General features: G+C 38.3%; 2 protein-coding genes across 7 annotated transcripts in view; one reads left to right on the top strand and one right to left on the bottom strand.

Annotated features, from left to right (window-relative positions):
* PITPNM3 (PITPNM family member 3) overlaps window positions 1-11,366 on the top strand; it is a 37,295-nt gene extending 25,929 nt beyond the window's left edge. For 2 of the 3 annotated variants that reach the window (XM_031059851.1, XM_031059852.1), the window contains 7 exons: window positions 575-691; window positions 1,851-1,999; window positions 3,041-3,190; window positions 4,019-4,202; window positions 4,576-4,704; window positions 5,091-5,387; window positions 5,565-11,366. In XM_031059851.1, the coding sequence (XP_030915711.1) occupies window positions 575-691; window positions 1,851-1,999; window positions 3,041-3,190; window positions 4,019-4,202; window positions 4,576-4,704; window positions 5,091-5,387; window positions 5,565-5,666 (1,128 nt within the window). In that variant the 3' untranslated portion in view covers window positions 5,667-11,366. Of the gene's footprint in view, window positions 1-574; window positions 692-1,850; window positions 2,000-3,040; window positions 3,191-4,018; window positions 4,203-4,575; window positions 4,705-5,090 lie in introns of all 3 variants that reach the window. The other variant, XM_014308398.2, reaches the window with a different exon arrangement.
* Window positions 9,276-17,911, bottom strand: PIMREG (PICALM interacting mitotic regulator). Of its 4 annotated transcripts, XM_031059853.1 has the most exons (6): window positions 17,341-17,897; window positions 16,917-17,236; window positions 15,780-16,111; window positions 14,951-15,046; window positions 14,069-14,115; window positions 9,276-12,877 (listed from the first exon to the last, which is right to left on the bottom strand). In XM_031059853.1, the coding sequence occupies exons 2-5, from the start codon at window positions 17,205-17,207 to the stop codon at window positions 14,085-14,087; spliced, it is 750 nt and encodes a 249-aa protein (XP_030915713.1). In that variant the 5' UTR covers window positions 17,208-17,236; window positions 17,341-17,897; the 3' UTR covers window positions 9,276-12,877; window positions 14,069-14,084. The 4 variants fall into 4 exon arrangements, with proteins under 4 accessions (XP_030915713.1, XP_005424424.2, XP_030915714.1 ...); XM_005424367.3 differs by lacking the exon at window positions 14,069-14,115 and having other exon boundaries at window positions 17,341-17,901; XM_031059854.1 differs by lacking the exon at window positions 14,069-14,115 and having other exon boundaries at window positions 11,250-12,877; window positions 17,034-17,236; window positions 17,341-17,911.
* Between the last annotated feature and the right edge of the window lie 72 nt (window positions 17,912-17,983).

Raw genomic sequence — 17,983 nt, 5'->3', positions numbered from 1 at the left:
TCCAGAGGCAGGCAGATCAATGGTTAGGGAATATGAGCAATTTCATCTTGGTTTATCACTTCATGTTGGGAGAAAGTATTTCTTTCTTTCTTTAATATTTATTCTTTAATTCATATATTTCTTTCTTTAAATAACAGATAGGCCCTAAGTTTCCATTATGCAAAGAGCTTTCTTCTATGCTAGACAAATCCATAAGCCAAGCAAAAATATTTGCTACTTTCTTCAGGTGCTAAGTCAATTAATAATGTCAGTTAAAATGCACATAATGATGTTTTATGTGCCCTGCGCATAATGATGTGGCTCTGTGGCCCCACTTGAAGTGAAAAAGAATTGGCTTTCCCTCAAATGTTCTCTGTTATTTGATCATTTTGAGTACTCTCTCTAGAAAGTCTATTCAGGAACCCACCATAAGTGGAAAGCAGGCTCCAGCTGAAATGGGAATGCAGTGCACTTCGTGTACCTCAGACATACTGCCCAGGACTGTGTTTCTGTGTCACTGTTCATAACAAAATAGAGACAGCAGCCTTGTGACAAAAATGAACCATACCCTTCTCATCTTCTGCTCTTATTTCAGAATGTGACTGCTAATCACCGAGCCAATGATGTCATTGCAGCAGAGGATGGTCCTCAGGTACTGGTTGGGCGCTTTATGTATGGACCTCTGGACATGGTGGCTTTAACAGGTGAAAAGGTGAAGTCTGAGTAATCCATTTTCTTAGTTTTACTTGAAACAGTTGTTGAATGTAGCACACATGTACAGTGTCAGAGAAAGCCTTACGGTGAGGGGAAATGTCACTAACCCCCTACTACATAGGCAGAAATATGCTATAAAGTGGACTTTCCTGATGGGCTGACCTGTTTCTGAGCTCTCATCTCTCTTACCTGATTATGGGTATCTCCTTTGGTTTGTTGGTGCGTGTGCTGTGCAGTGGTTTCTGAATCTGCCATCCAGCTGTACCACCTTCTGGAGACAATTAACTTTCCGAGGAAGAAGGAAAAGGAATTTTATAGTAGTTGACAAAGCACTAAAAGAAAACCATGTATCCAGGTAAAACAACTAGATAAAAAAATAGGCATTCTAGAAGCTAGGTGGCTGCTGTATCTTACACATGGGCAAGTAAAGATTAGTTTTAGAAATTAGTAGTAATGTGACACAATTGAAACAATCATTCCTAAAGCTGCCTGCAGAAGCCAGGCTTACAGCTAATAAAGCCAAGCATCAAGTGAACACATTTTTTCATATTCACTGAGATTGTAGGAGTTTCTGAGCAAACTAAGAGAGCAATGCTGCTGAGCTGAGGGCAAAACTGAAGCATGTAGACTTCACTTGGCTTGTTTCAGGTCTAGCAAAGTATTTTAAATAGTTTATGTTAATTTTGATTAAATATTTCAGTTGAAGAAAGCCATACTGATTAAATCTTTTGATAATTTGAACTGTTTTGGTTGTAGGCGAGATTATGATTTGAGAAAGATTTTGTCTCAAGAACCAGATGCAGGAGGTTTTTTTGTAGGTTTAGTGTGCGAAAAGGTAATATAGCTATGCAAGATAAATTTGTCTTTTTCCTAGTTTAGGGCTCTTCCCAAATTTCTGACCTCTGTGTTTGACATGTGCAGTGCTAAGATCAGGGCTTTAAATTATGAAGACAATAAACTCTTGTATGTTAGAAAGCATTTGCTTCTTGGGAGGACTCTCTTTTGAAGTTCTTACTGAAGTTCCTTCAAATTTCCTTGAAAGCTTTTACTACCAGACATGGTTTGAGATACTAATATTATCTCGGCTTGGCAGGCCTTGCGCATAGGGGGTGTTTTGTTGACTGTCACACTAGATTACTGTTTCATTGGTTTTGCAGGTGGATATCTTCATAATGACTGAGCCATCTTCGGGTAGGTGGGTGTATTTTGACACAGAGATATCCAACAGCAGTGGACGAATATCCTACAATATACCTGAACAGAAGAGACTGAGAGTTGGTGTGTATCCCATCAAAATGGTGGTCAGGTAATAACTCCAAGCTGGAACTAAAGCTGTGATGGGTTGTGGTGATCAGGAAGGAACTTCAAAACTGAGTAAAAACGTAACTTGAATCCCTGGTTGGGAGATTAAATCAATGAGGAGAATTTAGCTGAAATAGAATGTGTTGTTATCCACCAGTTAACGAAGTCCAAAGGCAGCTTACAATCCCATGTAGTGCAACTTGAGAAGGAGAAAATGTTTTACCTCAGTTAAATAAAAAAGGCAATCAATTCAAGAAAATAGTTACTGAAACACGAATAAAATTATATTCAAAAATGAAGATATAGAATGCAGGAGTAAGTTTCAAAGAGGAACAAAATAAATTGTCCACTTTTCATTAGGCTGTGAGCACATATTTGTAGGAATCTTCATCACCAGATATGAATGTGGTCTTTAGATTACAGATTTCTGGGAACACCCCAGCTCTTCTGGGATGAGAAGAGCTTTGGATTTTCTTGTCATTTATCCATTTTTTAACATCCAATTCTCTTGGGGAAAATACATCATAAGAAAATGGTTTTTCACATGTGTTTCCATGACAAGAGTGATGTATGCCTGCATTGTTTTTTGGTTGGTTGATTGGTTTTGTTTGTTTGTTTGCTTGCTGCCTTTGTTTTTTTGTTTTTTACTTTTCTCAACTGGCATTCCCATTGCAAGGGGGGATATTTGCAAGAATAGAGGGTGGCTAATGTCCATATTACAAATTGTTAAGCTTATGGGGAAAGTTTGAGTAGTAATTAGAGTACTTCAAGGTGTTTTGCGTGGCTTTTTTTCTAATTCTTTTGGTTATTTGTACGCATGTGATTTCTTATTAAGATCAGCTTCCAAATTTCTCTTTGAAAAACTATTTCCTAAAAGTGTAAGTTTTGATTGTCCCACATAAGACTGAAATCAGAAGCCATATTTGACAGTGATTTTTAAAGCTGTAGGTGTAGAAAGATCTAATTTCAAATCTTAACTAGAACATGCAGAAAATACATTCTGACATTTTGCTTTTTAAATTAATTTATTGCTTTGACTCTGCAGAGGGGACCAGAGCAGTGCAGCAAGTTACCTGACTGTACTGCCCCGAGGAATGGAATGTGTTGTGTTCAGCATTGATGGCTCCTTTGCAGCAAGTGTTTCAATTATGGGAAGTGACCCCAAAGTCCGAGCAGGGGCCGTTGATGTTGTCAGGTAAATGAGGTTTGAACACTTCAAATCTCTGACTTTCTGCTTGAACACAGTAAAAAGGAAAAGGGTTGTTATACTAAACAGACAGCAATTTTCTAAGACCCAAGATTCTCTGCAGATACATTTCTGTATTTTTTTGCACAGCATATCTGCCTGAATTTCAGGGAGATATTAGAATGCTGTGGATTACGTTGAAATTTGTAGTTTAAATTGCCTAAAGACAAAAATTTGCCTCTTGGGAATATGATCTTGAAGTATGTGCAGTGAGATAATAATGATTCCATGTGTATTTTGTGTTTCACTAATTTCAAATAAGGACATATTTGTACTTACAAAATATCAGGTGCCATGAATGCAAGAATGTTTTTTGGAGGAAAAATGAAAAGGCCTTTTAATTCATTCTTGCAGGTCTGTTAATGTTCCACTAGATGGGAAAAGGCAGTTCTCATTTTGGAACTTGCATGAGAATGTAAATTGTCAGTTTTCAAGGGTTTCCATTCCTTACAGCTGAAATGGCAGGAAATCTCATTAAAGATTTCAAAAGTAGCAGTACCTGATGTGTTGCAAGGTTTATTCTAAGTATATTTTTGAATGGCTCTCATATTTTAGATAATATTTTGTATAAGAATGTCTCTTGCTTTCCTCCATCTCCCCCAAGGTGTAGACATTATTACTTAGTTTCTGGATTGGAGCAGAGACTTAGGCATGCTGCTTTCCACATGTTGAAGGATTTCATATGACTTCTAACTGGTCTGAGAAAAGATGCTGACCTGACCTGTGAGCATTGTTGCTCTTTCTGCACTTATATAATTTAACTGCTTCTTCTGACAGACATTGGCAGGACCTGGGATATCTGATTATCTATATCACTGGCCGTCCAGATATGCAGAAACAGCGTGTAGTTTCCTGGTTGTCACAACACAATTTCCCACAAGGGATGATCTTCTTCTCAGATGGACTCGTTCATGACCCACTGCGACAAAAGACCATTTTTCTCCGGAATCTCATGCAAGAGGTACTAGAAACCTATTTGTAGCCTTAAAACCTCTTTTCAGGGAATGCAATTCCCTTCTTTCTGAACAGTAACTCTTACTGAACATCACAAAGTCTTTTTGCCACTCCTCATTCTTTTCTCACTTTTGAAAGAGTAAGGAAAGCTGATAAAACATCCAAAGGGACCTCCAATCATGACAAATCAGTAAATGAACTGTTTGTCCTTTCCTCTGCACATAGCTGTAGTTCTTGCTCACATGCAGGCAGATTGATTTAGCTTTCTGTGGTTTGCAAATTGAAATTGTTAACAGGGAACTCATATGCTGCTTTACTGTAAATCAAGCACTAGCCTTGTAGCTGCATAGTGTTCACTTTGGAAGTAATGTTTGTTTCAGTGCCACATCAAAATCTGTGCCGCATACGGTTCCATGAAGGATATTTCTGTGTACAGTGTCCTGGCTCTGTCGCCATCCCAGATCTACATAGTTGGACGATCCACAAAGAAATACCAGGCACAGTGCCAAGTAAGTAACTCTTGCTATTCAGTCAGGAAGTCCTAGGGAAGACAAGGCAATGCATGCAAGTGAATGCATGTGCAAACTCACAAATACACAAAGCAGCAATGGTATTTCAAAGAAAGGCAGTTGGGGTTACAAATGAGGCATTTTCTGGAAGGGTGAATAGTAAAGAGAAGCAAGTGGTTGCAGGTTGTATCTACAAGTGCATGCATTGCATATTTCTGAATGACAAAATGAAATGGGTCACTTGAAAAAAAAATTGAGGGGAGAGGAGTATTAGTAATTTTGTAGATGTCTAACTGGGATGCCAGTGATCAAAACTTAATACCTCATAGCACTTATTGGTCAAGGCAGCAGTAATTTGTCATTCCCTTCTTTTCTTCCTATTTCAGTTCCTCAGTGAAGGTTATGCAGCCCACTTGGCCTCGCTGGAGTTCAGTCTCCATTCACGACCCAAAAAGAACAACTCTCGGATGATCTTGAGAAAAGGCAGCTTTGGCCTCCACTCGCAGCCTGAGTTTTTGCGCAAGAGAAACCACCTCCGCAGGACTATGTCTGTGCAGCAACCTGACCCACCTTCCTTAAACCCCAAGCCAGAGCGTGCTCAGAGCCAGCCTGAATCAGACAAAGATCACGAAAGGCATTTTCCTTCTATTGCTTGGGTTCGAGGTGGAGTTCACAAATTTGAATCTATTCCCTAGGAGGATTGGGACTGTAGATTTTGGATGCACCCCATAAAACTTGTGGGCATGCCTGAAAGGTAGTATTTAGGCAGCTCCAAATTAAGAGAAATGGACAGGAATTTGTACCTTGGAGTCTTCCCTGTTCTGAAATCTGCCTTCTTACACCAACTGGGGCACTTAGTCTCTTCCTCTTATCATGTTTATTGGGGAAGTTTAAAACAATCTAAAACTGACTGTCAAAAGTTTATCATCATAGCAACAGGTTATTTTTGGGAACAAATATAATATGTGCAGTAAGAGGAAAAGATACTGATTTTACTCAGAAGGATTGTGGTATCAGCTAATTAGCTGCACCCAAACCAGCATCAAGGGTAGGTCCTGTAGGTTATAGAGGAGGTTTACACTTTAAACATTAAGTAGTCGTGTCTGTTTCCACTTCACTTTTCAATAAAAGTGATAAAAGGGAAGCAGCCGGGGAAGCTACAATAACAGGTGGTTAGGACTTCTACAACAAGATGCTTTCTGGGTGCCTTAAACCCAAGGTTTCCTTTCAGCCTACAGTGTTGGTCAACAGACTCCAACATGGGCACTCTCATTTGTGTGAGGCGCTGGACAAATATATGCGAGAACTTCACTTGTGAACCAAACATAAAAACTTCATGTTAAAAATATGTCAGCCACAATTTGAACACAGTTAGTGTTGTTGTAACCAAAGTAGTGTGCAACTGTACAAAGATCACATTGTTTGTGGAACTCGATGACTGTGCAAAAATGTGTGGACTACTCCAAAGAAGATGGCTCTGATGATCTCAGTCCGAGAGTCAGATCCTAAGAGGGCAAGCTAAAAGGAACCATTTTACTAAGGGATCTGCAAACTTCAGAGCAATTGCTTTTTAATTATTCGAACTAGAATATTTACACTGGAGGGAAAAAAAACTAATTAAGTAAATTGATAAATTGTTTACCTTCTCATGCTTCACAGCAACTTCTGCATTAAGACAATCTGTAGCATTCAGAATTATAGCATTTGAACTTCAAAGAGTGGACATGCAAAAATACAGGTGCCACATAGACATTTCTCTGCTGATTTAAATTTCTCTCTGATCTGTCAATGGACTTACTAGAAGTAAAATGTGTGATGTTTTCCCTAAGTAGTAATATTTCTAGAGCGTTATAGTTACTTTAACATAGTAGCAGTTTGCAGATTCTTCACGCAGATACTTCCATGGAAATTCATCAAGAGAATTTTAATGACTGAACTGATGCATGTTTTAAAACCTACAATGAAGTCACAAGTGCACATAAAACCCCCTTTTTTTTAGAGTTAAAAACATACTATTGACACTGAGAAAGCTTGAAGTCAAAAGAACATTCCTTTTTCAAGTTGGTTGTTTGTTTTTTATTTCAGGGAATTGGGGTAGAGAGGGTGTGATGCCTCTCCATCCCCCTTTCAGGTTTTGCTAGACCGGACAGAGTCTCTCACGAAGTCGGTTAATGATTTTGAAAGTTAACATGTAGAACAATAAATGCAATGGAAAACTATTAAGACAGTGCAGAAGTAAAATAAGTCTGTACTTTCTGTTAACCATGAAGTTTCAGTGGACTTTTGGAATGGCGTAAGAGAGTAGCTTTTGCCTTAAGAGGCAGCAAAATAGGTTATAAGCGGAGATGTTTGATTTATATTTTCAGACATTACTTGGCAAGATTGTCAGTTATCTATTTCAAACTTCCTGAAATATCTCTGGCACATCAGTAGTTGGTTGTTTTGTTTTGGTTTGGTTTTTTTCCTATTGCTTCCTTTAAGGGAAGGGGTAATCTCTGCTGAAGATTATGGAAAGATGTAAAATGTTTGGTAGCAAACACTCTTTGGGAGCAGGTAAATACGTTAGAAGGGGCTAGGGTTTTGTGCTCTGTTGCTACAAAAGCTAAATGAAAGATAGCTTGCAAACTAGATTGAAACACTCTTAACATTTACAAATGCTTTCCCAGTAGTTTCATAGTTCTTGAACCCATGAAGTTGGAGGAATTATTCCATGTTCTGTCTCAGCCCCCTGCACATATTAATTCTAGTCACATATTCCATTTCTTCTCTGCTTTGCACCATGAAGAGGTTGCACAGGTGCACTAGCCTCCATCTCCTTCTAGTGAATTTACTGTTAGCACACTCCTGCTTGTTAGTTTTAAATAGGCATGGGAATACAAGGCTTGTGAGAGGAACTTAATAGAAAATGTTAAGTTTGATGAGGGGTCTAAAATATTGACTGATCAAAAAGTTCTTTTTAGTCATTGGATGTTGTTTAGCACGTCTCCTGACTGTAATCACTATTCCTGTTCAAAGCTACTGTTGTTTTAGCCATCTACCTCTATCACCCAAGAGACTTGAAAACCTATTTTTTTGTTTTCAGTTGCTGTAGTGGAAAGGTCTACTTCCTTTCAAAAGAGGGATCTTTGTGTAATTCTGTGACTGTATTGAAGGAAATAGTGTCTAAGTACAAGGTTAGAAAAATCTCCTAGGTTATAAAGGGCTGTCTTTTACTCTTGGAGACATAATGTCATTTTACAGGGTTCCATGTCATCAAGACTCCGATTTTGTGTATTTCTGTTAATAGCTGGGTCACCTTTACAGTAGTCACTGTGCTGGCTTCCCTTAAGAATATTAGGAGCTAATAGCAGTAAAACAAGTGCGTGTGCGTGCATGTGTGTATATGATTTAGCGTGGTAACAATTTCAGTTTCTACACATGGTCTTAAAATCAAGCTGAAAATACCCTCCCTAATTTTTTCATACAGTGTATGAGAGCTTATATGGCATTTGCATAATTCCAGCATTGCTGATAGCTCATGGCTAGAATGGTTTATCTTGTGATCCCACACACCAGCTGTGCACTTTGGCAAAATAGTGACACAGGCTTCTTAGTTACACACTTTGTCCACATGGAACTGCATCCAGTCATTCACAGGCATTCAGCTTGCAATTGGATTTCAGTTCTGCTTGTGTTTTCATGGAAGATCAGTCCCCATGGAAGCCATTCGCTGAGGGTAACTTTGATCCTGCAGTCATCTTATTCTTGATTGCAAGTCCTTGTTGCTGCAGTTTCTGTGCAGTCAGCACTTACTTAAACTACACAGACTATGAAAGTGTTTTAGCATACACAGAAGGGAAAGGGACAGTGAAGTCAGATGGGTGTGCCCACAGACCATACATTACATTCATCAGTTGTTTCAGCACCATCTTTTGTTTAGTGCCTCCAGTGTGTAACAGAAAAGCACATTCTTTTAGTGTGCTGAATGGAGGAAGCATAAATGAAATTGTAAAATGCAAAATTGTTAATCCAGTGGGTGCTAAGGGTACAGTACAAGTATGCCACAGTTGGAAGCATTTACTTCTTTGTCCTGTTGATATGGATCCATTTTAAATTACTGTAAAAAATGGCTGTGATTAATAGCAGTGGTAGAGTTATTTGAGATATTGTGAAAACACACCTTCACAACTGTGGTGTTTTGGTTTTGTCTGTGTGTATGTGTGTATAGCTGCTGGAAGACACTAGTTTTGGTTCTGCTTTCACAGCAAATTTGTAACCAATACACATTAAAAAAAAAAGAACAAAACCAATTCAAACACAGCAACAGTGGCTGTCTGTTCAATTTTGTTGTCTAGCTAGGTAGGTTTGGAACACGATATCATTGTATAGATTGCAGAATTGAATAGTGATGTTAATCCAAATCTGCATCTTTTGAATAACATTTTTGTTTGCGTACACTAGTGCTCTTGGTATAGATTTTTGCTTGACCAAAGTATTCCTGTTTAGTTTTGTGGCATGGTTTGTATCTATTCAGCATAAAATTCTGTTAGGTGTAAAAATGACAAAGTGCTGGTAATTCTTATTCATTGGGGTTCATGAGAGCTGTCATTTTTATTTGTTTACATTAAACTAGTCTTAATTTATACAGATTACATCACTTTTCCTCTAGTACCTAGGGAAGTCACTTCCCAACAGCTAAAACTTTCACTGGTTATGTAGAAGTGGAATTATCAGTAAACTAGAGGGAAAAAAATTACACACCCTGGTTTATGCAGGACAAAGACATTTTTTTCAGAAGCCCCAGTATTCTGCAAAATAGCCTTTGTTTACCATTAGTAGTGAACATTGCAGTCTTTCTTTAGCCAGGACACTACTAATGCGTGTATTTAACAAATCCTCAATACTTAGATCTATAGTATCATCATGGAATCTATAGTATAATTTATGGAATAAATTTAGAAAGGGAAAACTTTTTCTCTTCTTTCTATACCATTTCTGTTTTAAACTTGCTAAAAGCTTTTTTAATAAGCATTTAAAACAATACCTGAAACCAGTAGGTATTTTATGTTTTAAAATTTGTAGGTCCAACAGTTGTTACTGAGCAAATAGGATTTTCCTCAGTTTTTTTTCCCTGTTGCCATCTAGGCTGCAGAAAGGTGAGTACATCATCATAGGACTAGCTGATTGGAGCATGGGTATCTTTTTAGTAAACTCATTGGCTTGATAATGGAGAGATGAGGATTGTGCACCACAATTTCATGATTTTTCTGATTAGAGATTGACTTGTGGCATCTGAACTCAAGATTTCTGCATTGAATTGTTCATGTCAGGCATGCAGGGGAGAAAGTGGCACTTTCATCCTCATCTGGAGCTGGTACAGGATAGAGTTCCTATCTATACACACAAAACCTTCCAGCCTACCTTCTCAGCCTCTCTAAGAGCAGTGGTTCCTCATGGTCTGTGTTCAAAGCTTAAGCAGAAATTGTGGGTTTGTGAAGGTAATTAAGACTTCCATTATGTTTAGTCACTCAAGGTAACCATATGTTCCTATAGATAAAGCCTAAATTCAGAACCCCCATAAAAATGGAAGTAATAACACATTTTTCTGGATGAAAATACCTGTTTTTCAGAAATAAGGCCTGGAACAGCTAGAATCATGTGCATGGACACTGGAATTGAAGTCATGTGTTGGCTCTTTCACTCATTTTAGGTCAAGCCCAAACAGAGATTATTACAGTTTACCCACTACTTGTATTAATTTCAATAAGCTATCCTTGAAACTGAATGGAATTTTGGGGGGTTGGGGGTGATAAATTTCACAGTTCATTTGTCATTTGTATGGATGTATAGAACATAGGAGGGGGAAAAGACAGAGGCAGGTTTACTGTGACATGGTGGGAGATGGTATATTAGAGATTGCAACACTGAAACATGATTTACAGATAGCAAGTTTGAAAGGTAGTGTTATACCTGGATGACTGGTATACAGCCCAGAATGGCAGTCCTCTCACAGAACCCCAAGTCTTATGCATAACTTGTTTTTCTATATGTTGGGGTGAAAAGGGGCAGTCCCCTTACAACCGAATTCACTCAAGGAAACTTGAAATTGTAGGTGTTCTTTCAGTCTATAGTTTTATTAAGTGCATATTTTTAAATATTGTCAGTGAGAAGGTTCTATCTGGTGACAAATGTTTATATTTCTTATGGCTGCCTTGTAAAGATTCAAAAATGTACAATAATGAATTTCTTAATATGAAATAAGGAGTAAGGTTTCTACAGCTGCTATAGATTTTGATGTGAGCTGGTTTTTAAAATCTTAAAACAGATTAGCCACTTAAATAAAACCTTCTTGCCTTTAAACAGTGTCACTGATTTTTCTTACCAGTCATTTGAGAAATACTGGATCATGATTGTACATGTCCGAGTAGCTGGTGGAAACATTATAAATAGAAGCTGGTTGATCTGTCTGAAATAATACTTAGATTGGAGGTCAACTTTTCAAAAACCTCCAACCCTCCTTCCTTTTCAAAAGTCATAGGAAAAGGCGTTTCACTAATGAGACAACGTAGTTGTGAAAGCTTTATAGAAGTAGTTTCAGGACATACAAAGGACAGCTTAGAGATACTATACTTATACTTCCATGTAGAAGAGTTGTTAAAAAACCCACAAAACACACACAAACACTAGATCAAGAAATAACACAAGCTAAAATTCTCAGTCATCTGAAATTCTAGAAGTCTTCAGGCTGGAAGGGTTGCTTTCATATTTCCAGGCCTCATTAACTGTTCAAATGTTTTAAAATGGGTTCATTTGACAAGAAAAAAAGAAAAATTTAGAGCAAGTTTAAGAATCAATACTTATACAGAAATCATAATTGAATGCTTTTCATATTTATACCTGATACCATTAAAATTTTAGTAACACTGGAACTACTAGGTCACATGCACATTTTAAAAATTACCAAGTAGAGCAAAGTTTCCCAAATCAAGTCTTTTGTTTGAAAGTTCCTTTTAGAGTGAACATAATTGGAGAAGCCTGCACAAAGCTTGCCATGGAAAACAGCCCTGCTGTTGAATTCTAAAAACTTGACAAATCTTTAGTTTCATGTGAAAGATTAAACTTTGTTATACTGAATGACAGACCAAAAAAGGCTTGTCAAATGAATGTTAATTCTTTTAAAGTAATTAGAAGCAAAATACAGGTATCAAATGCTAAGTATACATAATCAAAATACTTCCACTGTGATATTAAGTAATAAGAGTAGTTACAAGATGTTACATTAATTGTAGTAACAAATTTCTGTATATAACTAGAAGACAGATGCAGCACAAAAGCAATGTTTAAATCAACTGCCAAGATGCTATCTAAAGCATCACTAAGAAATTACAAAGTTGGTCTGATTTGTCTGGAGCCAAACTACCTAAAATAGGATTAGATGGCTAATCCTTAAGGCCATAAAGTAAGAGTCCTAAAATGGCTCTGTTCTTGTGGCATGAGTGACTCCACAGAATCCTGCTGCTTTGAAATGGCAGTTTTGCTTAGAACTCAAAGAAGCCACTACTGTTTTATTAACTTCCAGCTAACATGATTAATAACTTTAGTTTGCTAGTAACAAAAAAAACCCCAACAAGTTAGGCTTTCAAAATAATAGACCAATCTTTTTCACATGGAAAGTATTTGTGCTAAATCTCATGGCTGCTGGATACCAATTTAAGTACTACTCTTACATAGGATTACCCTTCAGAAGTCTGTCATAAGCCCTTGCTTTGGCCATTCTTACTGGCCAGTTCAGCATCATTTTCTAAGTACTTACTGCCTCATGAAATACGGTTTCAATACGGTTCCCTCATCTCAGCAGGGATAATACACTGTGGTTGGTACTATTTTGATTCTCTCTTTACTTGAAAAGAGAAAGCAAGGAAAGTCCTGAGCTGTTTCATAAAAAAAAAAAAGTGTAACAGCTCAATTAAGTGTATACAGTGCGGCCTTTTAGGTGCTATTCAGACCTCTCCCTTATATGTGCTCATAAACTTGGAAACATGAAAAAATAGTTACAGCCATCTCTGTCTAGGTACCAAGTGCTTGATGAAGTTTCTTTGCTTGCCTTCTGATAGCTTGAGATGGTTTCAAGGATCAATATACAGACTGTGAGTTTCGTGCCATTAGATAGTAGTAGTTTGATATTGCTTGTTGCCTGCAGAAGAACAACAGGACTACCATTAGCAGCATGAAGTTAGTAGAGTTAATCAACTGGTTATCCCACAAATTGCTGGAAAACAGATGGGAGAAAGGAAGAGGTCTGGTACACTTTCACTGTGTAAGTGTTCTAACCACTAGCAAGAAAATATTTTGTTATCTTCAGTGAACGTAAATCGCAAGTACACAAATGAAGTACTGTGATACTTTAACTAGCAACAGGAGTATTTCTTGTGATATAATCTAATTCATTAAAATGCAAAACATTAGAACAATACTTTGAATTGAAAACAATCATTTGAGATCAAGACTTGCTTCATCATGAAAAAAATGAAAACGAAGCACTAACATTAAAACTCATGGCAGTTGGATACCAGAAGAGAACGTCTCATACAAGACTAAAGGCACCTCCAAAAAAGTTCATTTCACAATTATTCCAGTAGGCAACTAGGCAGTAACAGAACACAGTGTATGCATCTACACATGCAGGAGTACTGGACCAAATTGTGGAAGCAGTGTTGAAACCGTCAGTCCGGCATTTGAAACTGCTCTCATTTTTCTTGAAAAGTTCAACGAAGTGTCTTGTACCTGTCTTCGTTGCTAAAATGGGACATAGTATTCAGGATGTACCTTTCCCTCTAACAAAAAGAACAATTCCAACATAATGGGTGAAAATATTTATGTCACGTCCACTTGGGTACAATTGCTGTGTTTAAAAATGCCACCAATACAATTATGAGCTGCTGTTAATTCTGACAGCATAGACTAAACTGCTATGAAAATTTGAGGGATGGAAAAGAAAGGCTGTAAAATCAGACAGCTCAGGATAACAGTTGGTGCTCTCATGCTTTGTGATCATTAGTAACCAGTCAGAACTGATCCTGAGTGACAAAAAGATTAGTACTAGTCATTTTTGGTGTGGAGTGAGAAAAGCTGATGTTTGCATAGGAGGTTCATTGTGAACCCATAAGGACTCACTAATCCACAATTTAGAGGTGAAGTTTTACAACTGCGCAATGATCTGCTGTAGCAGAGATGGCCACAGTGCATATGAAGGAAGAACGCTGTGGTTCTACATAATACTGCCTTAAAGAAGCATGAGGTAATAAGCCTTTCTCTCTATAAACAGCAGGTTTTCTCCCCACAGATGCATGCAGGCATAGCCGAGGTAAGTGAACAACTACTTTACCTGGTTGCTACTATCTTCAGTTACGAATGAGAGAAACTGTCACATCACTAGCAGATGGGAGAATATTAGGAGTGAGATTTAGTGAACTTTCAGTGGCTATGATAAAATTAACTTGATACAAGTTTTAACCTATAGTTATCTAGACATGGTCCCATTGGTACAAATTTTTGCAATTATCTGGGATGTTAAACCCTTACCTCTTTGTAGGTAAAGTACTTGATGCTAAACTCTCTTTAGAGAATTTGAGGTGCTTGACATTTAGTTATTGAATACTTTACACGGTCTAAGAGAGGAAGAAGTTTAGGGAATCACCCTATGACAAGATTTCTGACCTTTAATTTTTATTTTCTTAATATGTTGAATTCAGAATGACATAACCTTCACAAATACAGCAGCCTACCACCTTGTGGATTAACCAAGGTGTTTTATAAGAGGCTTCTTCATTTGGGTACCATGGACTGTTTGTTAACATAATGCTACCTAATAAAAGGGTTTTTTAAATGGATGTGCAGACATCAGGGACTGTGCCAGTATACTGGAATTTTCCCAGCTCCTCCCCCAGTCTGGATTGGCACCTCTTTTAGACAAGAGTCAGGGAGGTATTGTTCTCACACAGGGTCAAAGGTAGGCTCCTTCTGATAAAAATCTGACTTCCACAACAAGGAAACTGAAGACAAGTAGAGCATTTGGCAGGTTTTAGAAGCTGCAAATCCAACTGCAGATTTAAACTTCCCAGGTATCTTTAAGAAAAAACGGATATACTACATTACACTTGAAAAAGTTCTGCAACTATTCCTAATCCTGAGTTACAGGGACTACTTGGCCTGCAATTGGCTGTGTTCAGGTGGCAGGTAAAGTTGAGGGACACTTAGCAGTATTTACCTCTCCTCTTTCACAATGGCATCATCAAATGCTTGGGAGATACGCTTCAACTGGCAAATCCCTGAGGAGACCAGTTCCAGCTCACGGTCAAACTCTCTGCAAACAGAATGGTCATTGCTATAGATCAAACAGGACAGGCTGACTAGGTGACAGTACTCAAGCCTTCATCCCTGAAGTACCACTCTTGTTATCTCTAGACTATACCCAGAGAAGTTTAGGGCTGTGGAAATTATACTCTTAATTCCATTGGCCAACTGCTTCACGTCTCCATTCATCCCCCAAACAGCTGTCTTCCAACTGAGACATAGGATTCAGGTTCACAAGGCTTGGATTCAGCTTCTAGCTTTAACCTTTTCTGTGACTTCGACCAAAAGAAAAACCTGTGTGCACATTATTAAGTATTTCCCTAGCTCCCAACCCTTGATCTAATTTGTGTTTGTTCTTTGAGGCAGGAATCCTCTACATTATATAAAGAACTCAGCATAAGCAGAGGTATTTCTGGTATCTTTGGAATACAAATAGCAGCTTTGGAAAAGTTACAATTAAATCAGAGTAAGATACTGAGCATTCTCCTTTACCCAAAAGGCACCAGCAAAAAACCCAGGTATGTTTCTAAGAAAAAATTATTTTTTATGTTTCAGCTTTATGCATAGCTCAGTCCCTGTCTATACAGGGAGCTGGAACTACTTAACTATTCAAGCAGCACACAGCTTCAAGGGAATAGGACAGAAAACTTGATATCTTGCCTTTCACTTTATCAGATACTCTAATCAATGTAATAAATTTAAAAAAAATTTAAAAAAAAAGTTTACAAAAGAATGTGACTTACATCTTTCTGCTGGAAGGAGCAGGAGATGAATAAGGGCTCTTCAGTGCTGCTGCTCTTCTGGATCTTCGGAGAGAGAGAGCATTTTTACCAAGCCAGGATGAGAAATCCCTCCGTTCTCTATGTTCTGACCCCCTTGTTGCCCCAAGCAAGGCCCTTTTGCTGGACTTTGGAGAGCCTTTGGAACTGACTGCTGGAGTAACACTCTTACAGCAAGGTGTTTGAGGTGTAGCAGTTCTTTTTTTGGTAGAACTGGTTGCACAGCTTCTGCTGATGGATTCAGCTGGAAAGGTCACCATTGAGCGTACTGGGCTTTGGCAAGACTTCTGTATTTTCTGAAAGAAGCATTAGACATGTTAGGCTAAATGAACTCAATTAGCCACGAGTTTGGAACCAGGAAGGCTAGGAACATTGGGGCTGAATTACTAGCTTCCATGCTCGTATCAGGTTTCAACTAACATGAATGAGTCTCAACTTCTGTACTCATTTGAATAGGGAGTCTCTTGCTTCCCTAACCCCTGGCACTTGTCAAGAACTTCAGAGCAGGCATTGGACAAGGCTCTTGCTGCTCTTATGCTGGAAAAATTCAGGCTCCACAACACAGAACGCATGCATTTAAAAATCCGAGGTCTGAAAGAAAGGGAAGTGCAAGCTTGAATCTGCTATCCTGCTACCTTGTAGCAGGTTTTGTCAGTCTAAATTTAGATTAACTATAATGAAGAGCATGCGAGTAAATAGTATGGGTACAGGAGAATAAATAAAAGAAAAAAAAATCCAAAGTGCTGCACATTTCTTAGTAACAATTCTTTGCAAATTATGGCAATTTCTACCCAATTTCCTCTGTGTAAAGGCTGTTCTGCCATATATGATTAAATACAGGAGGAGAAAAGATCTTATAACAAAATAAACTGTTTTCACCTTCCTCCATGTTCTGCCAGATCCATAATTTGCCTGTCTATACTTTAGGAAAAGATTTTAAGGATTTTAAAAGTTAGTAGCTATGAGACAAACACTAAGGTGTGCAAGTGTGTGGGAATGGACTCTCTGGAATAGAGCACTCAGTACAGAATTCAGAAATCTTAGTACTGGAGTTGAAGAAAAACTAAACTCTATCTATGTTCTATTGCAAAGACAAAATACCTGGGACACTGTTCCAAAAGCATATGTTGCTGTTCTTTTAATAGTCTGAAGAGTTTGGCACCTCTGCCTTGGTTCCAGACTTTCCCTAGTTGGGGTTTTATGAAAATTCAACTCAACTGGCTTTAATGGTACCCGTTTCCTTAAAGACATGCGAATGGTATTGAGAGAACTCAGAGAGGCCCTTCTCTTGAATTTGTCAGGCACAGGACTCTCATCCTCATTGAGGTCAGCTAGGAGCCGGTGTTTCCTCCACGCCACTGTTGCTTTGACATTTTGGAGCACAGATGCCATCTTGTTCCAGTTCTTGGTCAACTTTATTTCTAAAACAATGAAAATGAGAGCAAAGCTTAGGCAGAACAAAGTACAAAGCAGTGTAAAAAAAGAGAAATGGAAACTGTTACAGAATATATTTGGTTGCACTTGCCTGAAAAAGAAAACTAGAGCTGAGCAGACTTTTAGTTGGAGTCTTGAAAGAGAACAGGGTTGATTTTTAAGGCTTTTTAGGTTTGCTCAAGTCCACCAAGAAGCCTTGTATTGCAATTCCACTGGAAAACTCTAGTTTGAGAGGTAGAATGCTCTATGAGTGCATCTTTTTGGTTTATGTCTCAGATCAAGATCTGATATCCCAAATTTTTGCCTTCTTTAATCAAAACAACCTTCCACAGTGAGACAAGTTTACACAGCTGCTATTGTCTCCCGCCGTACTTGCTAGCTGAAAGCTTCTGCTTCAGTCCCAGTTATGATTGTGGATACGTAAATCGTGAAACAGACAGGATTATTACTGGCAGAAGACTTTGGTGAAAAGGGCTAAAATGCCAGTTATCTATATGACACATGATAATTTAAACATATATACTTTCCATTCTTGATTTTCACTTGTTAACAAATATGATTGAAATGAGAGAGAGCGCCGCTGCTGTCCTACGGTTATAATGATCTGTTTATTAAACGGGTATTGCACAGGACAGCGCGGTGCCTTCTTTCTTGTGGAGGCCACGGCGCTCTGGGGTAGCCCCCGGCCGGACCCCTGGACACACCCGGGCCCACGCCTCGTCCGAGCCCCTCTC

The sequence above is a fragment of the Geospiza fortis genome, unplaced genomic scaffold, assembly GCF_000277835.1.
Source record: "Geospiza fortis unplaced genomic scaffold, GeoFor_1.0 scaffold538, whole genome shotgun sequence".
NCBI classification, from domain to species: Eukaryota; Metazoa; Chordata; class Aves; order Passeriformes; family Thraupidae; genus Geospiza; species Geospiza fortis.
Note: the sequence above shows the minus strand (reverse complement) of the source record. Positions and strands in the feature narration are given on the sequence as shown.